We start from the raw sequence: 11899 nt of genomic DNA on the forward strand, positions 1-11899 counted from the left end.
AGTACCAGAACAATGAGAACAGACAATAATTGCAATGTACCAAAGCAAAAACCCAAATAAGCTCATAATTTCCTTTCACTTATGTTGTTCTCATTTGATTTGACATTAGGCTTTTGGTTTATTAACATCTATTGTTTTCACGGTAAGAGAAACTATACCTCTGTGACTAGATTTGCATCTGCCGTACTTGGAATTGATGTCTGTCCAAATGCCGATAAGCAGAAAAGTGAGAGAGAATCCTCTTTGTTTAACAATGGCCATTGATACAGCCGAGTAGATGCGTTTCTGGGGATGGTAGAAGTATCTCTGGTTGTGATGAGGGTTTTGTATCCTGGAGCTTCAAATAGTAATATTTCCAAATCAGCTCTGGACCAAACATCATCCAACACCACCAAAGTTGGTTTAGACTGCCTTAAAAACCGCTGCTGAAGCTCCATACGTGCATCTTCCACATTCTGAAACTCAGCTACATTCTTCCCAAAGATCTTCTCCCATAAAATCTTTAAAATTCCCTTCAGATTTGGGGATTGTGAAACAGTGATGAAAACTATATTTGCGAAACAACCTGATGTCCACAAAAACAATTGTGTTCTTAGTAAGCTGCAAAACAACCACAAATTCCTTAAGCTGGGGAAATCATCAGAAGAATGATGGATAAAATATGTCACCTTTGATGTGGGGATCATCACATAAAGCCAAGGCCAAAGTCGTTTTGTCACCACCGCCCATACCATGCACACCAATAATGGAGACGTCTCTGTGGAACAAAAGCTCCTTCAAATCTTCTATTGATTTCTCAAGCAAAGTATTATGAAAAGAATATTGGTTTGCATCTCCATTTCCAATTCTAGCCATAGATTCACAAATTCTCTACAAACCTTTTGAAATTTCAGACTTGTTTTTTGAAATTTCACTACCTACGTTCAGAAGCAGAGCTTATAATTTCACTCATTGATGAGTTCAGAAGCAGAGGTTGTCGTATTTATAGAGAGTGATGGCATGTTATTGACACCTTCTGGGAAGCTTGATAATTCCAACATTTGTTTTCTTCAAACAGACGATTGACTATTCTCAAATCTTTCGGTTTAATCGCCTAAACGAAGTTCGATGTAAATCCCCTTCTATTGCGTGGAAAGTACTCATAGTGTTATTTATGCGTGGAAAATGATTCAAAAAAATTGTTGAGCAGCCACACAGTCAAACTTTCGAACTACTTCATTTTTAAGGAATTTCATCGATATACACCAGTTTCCCCTTATCTAGCTCAGAGATATTTTTAAATTTTTAGAAAGCTTAGATTAACTTTATTCTTTAATAAGCTTCATTAATTTTTTAAATTTCAATTCATGGCCGTCTTTATTGATTTAATTTTATTCTTGTAGAAGTTTCATTAATCATTAAAATTTTGATTTATGGACCTCTTCATTGATCATGAAGATATATTCTAATAAATTCATTTGGAAAGTTTTATCAACCTTTGTGACTTTTTTCACAAGTTTCATATTTGATTAATTTTTTTTATTTTTTTATTTTTTTAAAATTTTACTAATTTTTTGTTTTGATGAATAGGCCTTCTCTATTAATAATTAATATTAAAGTACATATTCACCAAAAAAGGTCGAGGGATACGAGATCACTGGACGAGAGTCACACGGCAGGAAAACGGATCCATAAAACAAAGCTATTCATAAAAAAAAACCTCCTCAGGTAGCCAAAGTAGTGGCAGCCGAGGGGGGAGGATCTTGATCATCTTTCCTACCCCATACATCAGCAGTGCCAGGGGTCGAGTCCGGCATGGACCACCTGTCTCCTTTTTTCTCTTCTCCTTCCTCCCTCCTGGGAGGTGAAATAGCTAGAGCCATGTGAGGAAATTTAGAGGTGGTGACCACAAACCACCAAGAATCATCACTGATAGCACACTAGTACATTCAGAGCTAATTTCCGACGGTTGATTTTTGGAATTGCGACAAAGTTTTGTCGGAGTGTCGACAAAAGTAGCCATCAAAAACTCATCGTCGAATTTGTCGATGATGCCCTTGACTGTCGGAAATACGACAATCCCATGGACTCTGCCGATGGTGGGCATGATGGCTCTCCTAGTTAAAAAAGTCATCAGACATGCAGCATCCCCGTCGGATGCTTCAGTAGATTTCTTCGCAAATTCGACGGCAATTTGGAACTTCACATCGACGGTGATGCTGTTTGTCCAATGCTTGTGTCATCGGTCCATTCCGAGGCATCGACAACTGTCTGATTATGAACTGCTATCGCACGTACAGCATCCTTGTCGGATGTTTGTGTAGTTTGAGTCGGAAGTGCGATGACTCCAGAACCTTTTCACCGATGAGAACGTTGTATGTCCGTTGATTTCATCATCAATGGAAAGCTTGGTATTCATCGTAATTCCAACGATGATAATATTTTTATCAAATTTTTTTTATTATTATCCAGTCATTGATATGTACAGCGAATGATATTCTATCCCCACCACCTACTAGTAGGGGGCATAGGTTTGAGGCTAATATGAGGCGCACTGGTTTCAAGCTAATATGATCAAGTGCACCATGGTTGAGATGGTCCAGCTCCCTAGTCTCACTCTAGGACTAAGCTCATGCCATATCTAAATGAAAGACATCTCAAATACATCGTCGGTGGAAAGCTACAAAATCCCATTTTCATACATAAGCAAGACATACACAATTGGGCACAATCACCAAGAGAACGGTAAAAAGTGTGTTTGAGATCATTGCCTTAATTGTGGTGTGGTCACCAAGAGATCACCATAAATTTGTCAACCTTTCTTTCATTTAAACCAAGTAAACCTTTATGTATATGCATACGGATATGCATATGCATACATATGCATATGCATATACATATGTATATGTATATGTATATGCATATGTATATAGTTTTGTGTATTCATTAAAGATTTTCATTTAATTTTGAGCATTTTGTGGATGGTATAATCAAGAAACATATCATCACCCTCACCAATTATGCTCAACTGATTTAAGTACAATCATTTGATTGTTAATAATTTTTAAATTAAGGGAGTACTTTTCAAAATACATATCCATATGCATATGCATATACATATACATATACATAAAGGTTTACTTGGTTTAAATGAAGGAAAGGTTGACAAATTTCTCCATGTAGTTTTACCTGACTCTAGAATTAGTCAGTTGTTTAAAACAACTCATAACCATTGTAACAAAATTCACACTAATAATATATTTCCTAACAATTTTTATCCATGAATGATATCTGGGTTTACAATCTCAAATTCAGTACATGCAATATCATTAGAACTCAGACATCAATAAACTTGTTTCAAATCAGAAACACTGTGATTTGAATTGCAAGCAAACTATTTAATGTAATGCTTGTTGTTTGTATTTTGGAAAAAAGGGTTGGCTGCAGAATTTTGCAAAGCATACTATTTGAGTAATTTACATGTCAAGTGTTTGTTATAATGTCTGAAAACTAAATCACAAAAAAGTGAAAAAAAAATTGGTTAGCAAATCAGGGGTGCACTTTACATTCTTGTTGTTATCCAATTCTCTTAGCTCTGTTTCTTTCTTCAGATTTGGGGTCTAGAGCTCCTCCCTAAGCAATGATTGTTGGTTTTGTCTCCCCTCCTTTGGCTGTAGAGTTTCTTGCTATCTCTGGTAGTTTGCCCTCAGAGTTCAACTTCTTTATTGGTCAGACTACTATTTTCCCTACCTTCTTTTCCAAGTGCTCCTCCTCTTGTTTCCAATATTTTTCCTTTGCCTTCTACTCAATGGCCCTTGGTTGTGCCTTCATGCCCTCTTAATGTCTTCACTGGGTTCCTGTTTCCTTCAAATGATGGCTTCTCTATGTTATGCAATATCCATCTTGGATCTTGCAACATCAAATTCTGGCATGGTTGATGTTGATGCGAGTGATTGGACAATTATTTTTTATCTCATTTTTTCTTTGAGTAAGAAGATCCTTCTCAAGTAGTTTGGTGCTATCAAAAGATAAATAAGTTGTCAAGAAAGATGAGGGCTAAAAAGAATCTTTAGATTAATGTTTTTGACTGTGCTGGATATTGTTGATGTAGTTTTTCATTGATTTTCTTCAGTTATTCTTCACCAATAGCCTATTTATAACAACATTATCTCTTTGGAAGTGGGTCCTCTCTAGAACCTACAACCAATCTATCAAAAGAAAATACATATTGGAACATGCCATCACAAAAATATGTCATTTTTATATGTAAAACTAGAATGTTCAGGTTTTCTTGAAAACAATCAAATTGAAATTCTCATCTTGGTCTTACAAGTATTAGGGGTCTTACCTAGCAGGATGCTCCTCACAAGGATGATTGTATGTTGTCCAGACTGGCTCGCCCTGAAAAAGCCTCAGGATCTATGATAAAAGTCAAAGAAACAATAATAGTATCCTCTAGTTCATATAAGAAATGATTTATAGTGAGTGTCCTTGAGATAAAAGAGCATTTACATTAATGTAGTTGTTTGTGTCGAGGGTAAATCGATGATAGATTCCTCTTGGGAGGATAATCATATCCCCCTTCTTAACCCATATTTGTATCCATCGATCCTCTTTATCCCTTACATCAAAGGAGCCTATAACAAAAGAAACATAAAACTTAAGCGTCGGTATATGTCATTGACAACTCCTATTTTATGAATTCTTTCAAATTTGTCTCCGCTAGAGTTACCTTGCTAATAGGCTATTGCTATATACTAAGAATTAAATTGCTGAAATTCCATGACTTCAACCATAAAGACACATAGACTGGGTTCAAGTAATGTATACAAGAATTAAAGGACAATGAAAACTTTTCCATTATCTGTAATAGATAGCAAGAAAGAAAGACTGTTATCTATGTAACATCTATTTGACAATTTTGGATTCATAACTTTACGTATAAACATATACAACCATGGTATATTGAAAAATGACATAAAAAATCCATTTCATGTAATCAATAATTTTGTACAAAGGGGAGGATGCTAATCATGTCACCCTAAATATTCACAAACAGACATTGAAGGAATGCTGACAATGAATATGATAAAATAATGCTTGGTTTAGAGGATATAGCTAATTCACCCCTCAATTTAAAAGAAATATCAGGTAAAATTTAGTACTTCTTTTAAGTTGATCACATTATGATGTAGCACATTAATCAATACTACAACATTGCCACTGGAAAAAGGCAACAATCTGTCAAAAAGAAATAGTGATAAATGATAGGGATACAAACTGTGCTGAAATGGTTTTGTAATATTTAGCTCTTTTAATATAAATCCAACTTTTATTTAGCAAAAAATTATATTGATGAGTAAAATGATTAAAAAAATAGAGTTTTTTCTATATATTGAACATGGAAGTTTTAATGATGGTGTTTTGAGATGGATAATTGGAATCCCACTATTTTCCCTAGATTGTTTTAACCAAAATTTTGGACATGATTCCATTTAGTTTGCACTCCATGGTTCACAGGTTATTAGGATTAATGGTTATGTTTCCATGGTGTTTGGATCCAAGCAAAACAAGTTCAATGAATCAATAAATGTATTTTACTCGATACAAAATGTTTGTAGATAGATATGGTATACGACATACATGGTGCATGGCAGATCACAAGTTCTTTGATGATTGATTGACAATGCAGATCTACTAACACGTTTCTTCTTGTTCTTAATGATCCACAAGTTTACTGTTTGCAGATTACGTTTCATAGTCACAGGTTGATGGATCACATAGATCATTAATTATAGATTATTTCAAGTTGTTCATGGTTTATTGTCACCTAGTTTCTTACCTAATTTTGCATTGTTTTCTACTTTATTTCCTAGCATTCATCTGCACTTGAGTCATTCTTGTGTTGCTTTAGATATGTTGTTCATGATTTATCCTCAGCTTCCATGGTTAGTACCAATTTTGCATTTGACTCAACATAATTCCTAGTTGTGTATTGTACTTCCCACATCACACAAAAAGGGTTATTTTAGAAATTAGGATACGATATAGTATTTTATAGTCCTAATATCTAGGTCATTAAACTTTCACATATTGATGTATCACAGATAGTTATTTTATAATTCGATGTGTGCTTAATGTACCTACTTTATGGAGTGATTACATGTTTGTTTGATTGGAGAAAATTAACCAGTCCAATTTGTAGGCTAGGGTTGTTATATTGATGGTAATAGGGTTTGGTACATACATTGAATTAGAAACGTCTTTTATTGATTAATATAGAATCTAAAGATATTCTTTTATGAATTTTGTTGACTTATTTAAAAAATCATACCAAGACGTATGTACTGGAACCAGTGTTCCACAAGGACATTTTCTCCCCCAAAACTGTTTATTTTTTAAATGGGGACACCTTCAGAATACAGGGACTTGGATGGGATATCCCCCTACCGCCCCAGTGCAATCCAATGCCATCATCTTTGAGACATCTCTAGGACATCCTTGAGACGTTTGAGGGACTCCCAAGAGCCTCTTGACCATCTCAGGGACATCCAAGCATCTCCCATGGCTAAACAACCCATAAGTGATTTAAAAAAAATCAGAACTTTTTTTCAAACTCCATGCCCAAGGTCAAACCCTCACAGCCTATGGGCCCTACCCAAACCCCACCAACTTTATAAAACTGCCTCCTATTTTTGTTTCAACTCACAAAAACAAAGATCAAGAAGCTGACAACTATGAATGTGAGAGTGAGAGTTGCAGGTGCCAAGTGAAAAAGAGAGAGTGCAGAGCAAGAGGGTCGAGGAGAAGTAAGAAGAGAAGTGATGCCAAGTTGCCAATTTCTAATTGTCTACCCCTGTTTTGAAACCAATTTCTTTTGCATCTTTTCAACTATGCTTCTTGACAAACAGTTTACTTGAATGCTCTACTGCTAATTTTCAGTTTGTCTTTCCTGATTTTGTGAATTGCTGATACTTTTGATATGGCATTTTGGCAAACAACATGCATGCACTGAAAGGGTTTCAATTTGGAATTGATATTGATAGTGAAGATATCACTTTATAATAATCAAGATTTGCATTCACTGAAATGATTTTAATCAACTAAAGAGCAATATTCATGACTTAAAAGTAATTAAAAAACTTACAAGGATGAGGCATATTCATAACTTACCCAAGTGCTAGGTGAAAAAGTGAGAGTGCAGAGCAAGAGGGTTTAGGAGAAGTAAGAAGAGAGGTGATGCCAAGTTGCCAATTTGTAATGGTCTACCCTTGTTTTGAAACAAATTTCTTTTGTACCTTTTCAACTATGCTTCTTGACAAACAGTTTACTTGAATGCTCTATTGCTATTTTTCAGTTTGTCTTTCTTGATTTTGTGAATGCCAATGTTTGTTTGTTGATACTTTTGAGATGGCATTTTGGCAAACAACATGCATGCACTGAAAGGGTTTCAATTTGGAATTGATATTGATAGTGCAAATAACACTTTATAATAATCAAGATTTGCATTCACTAAAATGATTTTAATCAACTAAAGAGCAATAATCATGACATACAAGTAATTAAAAAACTTACAAGGATGAGGCATATTCACAACTTACCTAGGTGCTAGGTGAAAAAATGAGAGTGCAGAGCAAGAGGGTTTAGGAGAAGTAAGAAGAGAAGTGATGCCAAGTTGCCAATTTATAATGGTCTACCCCTATTTTGAAACCAATTTCTTTTGCATCTTTTCAACTATGCTTCTTGACAAACAGTTTACTTGAATGCTCTACTGCTAATTTTCAGTTTGTCTTTCTTGATTTTGTGAATGCCAATGTTTGTTTGTTGATACTTTTGAGATGGCATTTTGACAAACAACATGCATGCACTGAAAGGGTTTCAATTTGGAATTGATATTGATAGTGCAAATATCACTTTATAATAATAAAGATTTGCATTTACTGAAATGATTTTAATCAACTAAAGAGCGATATTAATGACTTACAAGTAATAAAAAAACTTACAAGGATGAGGCATATTCATGACTTATAAGTAATAAAAAAACTTACAAGGATGAGGCATATTCATGACTTATAAGTAATAAAAAAACTTACAAGGATGAGGCATATTCATAACTTTTGCAGTCTCGCCTTGGATATCAACACTAGAAGCAACTCATATTGTTTGTGTACAGACAAGACAATATGGGAGTTCATTATACCCAGCAACTTGTGGTGTTGTTGTTCGTGTTGGCTCTATTGGACCCTGCAATTAAGATTCAATATACATTATTCAATAAGATTAACTATGCAACATAATGAAATATTGAAAAGTGTGTTATCTTGTTGAGCTTCGCTTGGTTTCGAGAATAGTTTAATATTCTCTACTTAACAGGGCCAACCACGTGAATAAGGAAGCTCATTTGGCCCCTCCCACCCCCTAACATCACTCTAAATTCCCCGTTAACATCTTATAACATTCATTCATTCATTCTACCATTAATAAAATATAGCATTCATTCATTAATATCACATAACATTCATTAACACATAACATTGATTAACATTAATTAACATGTAACATTCATCAATATTAATTAACACATATCATCCATAACCATTAATTAGCACATAATTACATTCACTAACACATAAAAATCAGTCATTATCAAATAAGTTAGATTACAATCATTTCTTTTTTTGTTTTTTCTTTGAAGATATGAAAAGACTAAGTGGAACATTGGTTTCTTCATAATTTCCCCCCTCTACAGATGTTCCACCAACAGCTTGTGATCTCGATGTATGCCTAGTCCTATATAGAGGACGAGGACATTGAAGCGAAGGGGTATCCTCTACAATAACAAAGAAATGGGTTAAATTAAAAAAAAATAATATTATTGTTACAAGTATTTCATTAATTTAGAGAACATAATTGTTGCGCTCTTTACCTAATGGGGGCACATCATTTTGTGTAGCCTCAACCTCAACATGTTGAACACCCTCTAGATCATCTGGAGTTGAAATACTAAAGGTTACATTAATGCTAAACACCAATTGTAATTATATTTGTTTAAAGGAATAACAATGGTCCTCTTTACCTCAGTGGGGAACATCACGTTCCTAATGTTGTGTACCCAGATCATGCTCCACTTGGTCACCACTGACTACATGCTCTAAACTATTAACAAAAAAGGTTACATTAATTACTACTCTAATTACAAATTAATATGTTTAATTGTATTAATATTTTGTTTACATGAGATACTTACAATTCATGCAAGAAGTTTCATGTAACCACCAGAGCCGAGTTTGTGTTGCCCGTGCTTTTCTTGTCTTGCCTTGGTTGCCTTTGATGTGTCACTCAGTCTATAGAAAGTTTGAAATATGTTAGATTATATAAATATAAAGAGTAATTAATTAGTACATAATTACATTCTTAATAGTATATCATACCTTCTTCTAGCATCAATTCTCTCCTTGGCATCCAAAATCAGGTCCTTCCACTCCCTCTCTAGAATCATGGGGGGACACTCGTACTTTACATTCCTCTCTAAATGGGTCCTGTATTGGTCCCTCACATACTTTAGATATGTGCCAACTTTTTCAAGGAGCTTGGTTTTGTCAAAGGTGTCATTTCCAAACCACTCAACCATTTGGTTTGTCAATTCATCTTTTAACCTTTTTTCTTGGTCATTCCACCTTTTAAAGCAAAAACAAACCTGTTAGATTCAGAAATGAACTGAAGCTACATTTATTACACTTCAAGAAATGGATCAAAGGAAAACTATTCTAGCAATTATATAAAATCAAAATAGTGGATTAGGGTTAGTTCACATATGATGTACCACCTTTTACGTATGGTGGGCCCAAATATCTGCAATGCAATGTCCCTAAGATGTTTATAGAAAATATCATTGCTTGCAAAAAATTCATGGGATCATTAGTCCAAAACGAGTGATCATAAAGCAAATTACAATTAGAGTATATATAATAATAATTTTAAAGTACCTGGAACCTTTTGTATCTTTAAGGGAATTATTTCTTCATCGCTCGCTACCAACGTGGCCTGCAACGTTCCCGTACTAGCAATATGAGAAGATCCAAGAAATGATGGTATGTTCTTAGCAGTAGTCACCTCTAGCACATCCTCGTGTGCATCTCCTCCTAAAAAAAATGAATCCACTATGAAATGGCATTAGAATTCAAGAAAGAACCCTTGAAGGGAAATAAACACATGACAGAAGATAGAGGAAAAGAGGGATCTACCAACAGTGGGTGGGCCAATAAGATGTGCAGTAGAGGATGTCTACATGGTATGTGTTGCCGACATTGCAGTTGGTAATACAAGTGAGGGTAATCTCTAATGAGGTGGTGATGACATTTTCATAGGAACATTGACAACACCTAAAGAATAATACATTAAATATATGAAAAGTTCAATAATTGTAAACAAGGATGAACCTTTATTTTGAAAATTGACAGTATCAAGTATGATGTGTTTTGGGTACTCAGAGTGATAAGCCAAGCAAGCATTAATACAAGAAAATCATCATCACCTGAAGATCCTCCAACACCCTGATTATGGCAACGACTTTCATGAGGGCGGATAAATTGTTGTAAAAACAATACGTACATATTTTAGTTAATGACATAAAAGAGAATAAAATATAAACCATTATTGAACTTTTGTTATAATTAAAGCTTTCATTATTGCTTACTTGCAAGTTTTCTATTGTCTGAATCAATAATTCCACCCTCTCTCGTATCTCATTAGTAATAGGATGCACGACTGCCAAAGCAACAATCTCTTTTCTAATTTTTCTAAGAGGCTTTTTTAAGAATTCCATAGGGTGTGTAGAATCTTCAGGGTCATCATCGCTTAACCCTAATGATTCCACGTCCCTAAAGAGGTGCTTAGGTACTGCAAATCCCTTTCCCTTTCCTCGAACATCCATCTGTGTCAAGAATATCATTAAAAATTACAAAATTAGTATAGATCACTAAAAAAAAGAACATAATAATGTAAAAGTTTGATTCTATCTAATTTGTACAATTACAATGAGGTTTACCTACTTGGTAGAAGTTTCACAACCTACATCCCTGTCTACGATATGTGATGGATCCATGTTGCCCTGTGACAAAGAAAAAATATAAAAAACATTAGCGAAATAAAACTTCATAATAAAATGGTATATTAGATTCATTAATTGGAGGTTGGTTAATTTAAATGGTATATAGTACGTACCACCCCCATAATATTAACTTTGTTTGTATCTATAAGATTCAAACTGTAATCATTTAGAAGCTCTTTGCCTGCACTTATTGATTTTATCGTACATACAAATACATGATTTCCCTTGCATGCCTCAAATATGCAATTGGGTTGTTTATTAGTTGACCCAGGTCACGTACTATTTATAAAACCTGCAATATTCCCTGTTGCTTTTGGCTGACCATCAATGTATACAACCACTCGTTTACTTTGATCATTATGTTTTTGTTGTATATAATTTGCTGACAGTGCATACCTACGCTTGCTTTTTTATATTTAACAATCTGCATCCAATTATTGTAATTGTAACAAGGTCCAACAAACTCCATCAATTCAGCAACTCTATTGTAATAGACCTTTATGCCGTCCATGGAAAATAAGCCTAAACCATGTAATGACGAAGATGTTATGCGATATATCCTATCGCTAACACAAAAATCGGTGTTTATTGGAGGAAGTTCCTTGGGCACCCATTGTTTCTGTAGATGTATGTACCTCAATGGCACCTCAATTTCGCCTTTGGTCTCATCATCATAAGAACATGACCCCCCTTGAGCAAGGAAATATTTCATGCGTTTATTGAATTTTCTTCTAATCGTTTGACCTCTTGTTGATCTCCCTATTGTAGACTTACTACATGTGTCACTTTCATTTTCTATTCCTTTATTTT

At 34.5% G+C, this 11899-nt stretch overlaps 1 protein-coding gene across 1 annotated transcript; it reads right to left on the reverse strand.

Moving 5' to 3' along the window:
- Positions 1-152: 152 nt before the first annotated feature.
- On the reverse strand, positions 153-855 carry LOC131046670 (putative disease resistance protein At5g47280). The gene is made up of 2 exons (XM_057980450.2): positions 669-855; positions 153-565 (listed from the first exon to the last, which is right to left on the reverse strand). Exons 1-2 carry the CDS (start codon positions 853-855, stop codon positions 153-155), a joined length of 600 nt encoding a protein of 199 aa, XP_057836433.2.
- Between the last annotated feature and the right edge of the window lie 11044 nt (positions 856-11899).

The sequence above is a fragment of the Cryptomeria japonica genome, chromosome 4 (assembly GCF_030272615.1).
Source record: "Cryptomeria japonica chromosome 4, Sugi_1.0, whole genome shotgun sequence".
NCBI lineage: Eukaryota > Viridiplantae > Streptophyta > Pinopsida > Cupressales > Cupressaceae > Cryptomeria > Cryptomeria japonica.

Excerpts from the sequence above, each read along its gene's own strand:
- LOC131046670 (XM_057980450.2), bottom strand. The coding sequence starts at position 855 with ATGGCTAGAATTGGAAATGGAGATGCAAACCAATATTCTTTTCATAAT. Across the intron at positions 566-668 it reads TGATGATCCCCACATCAAAG|GTTGTTTCGCAAATATAGTT; the intron begins GTGACATATTTT and ends TGTGGACATCAG.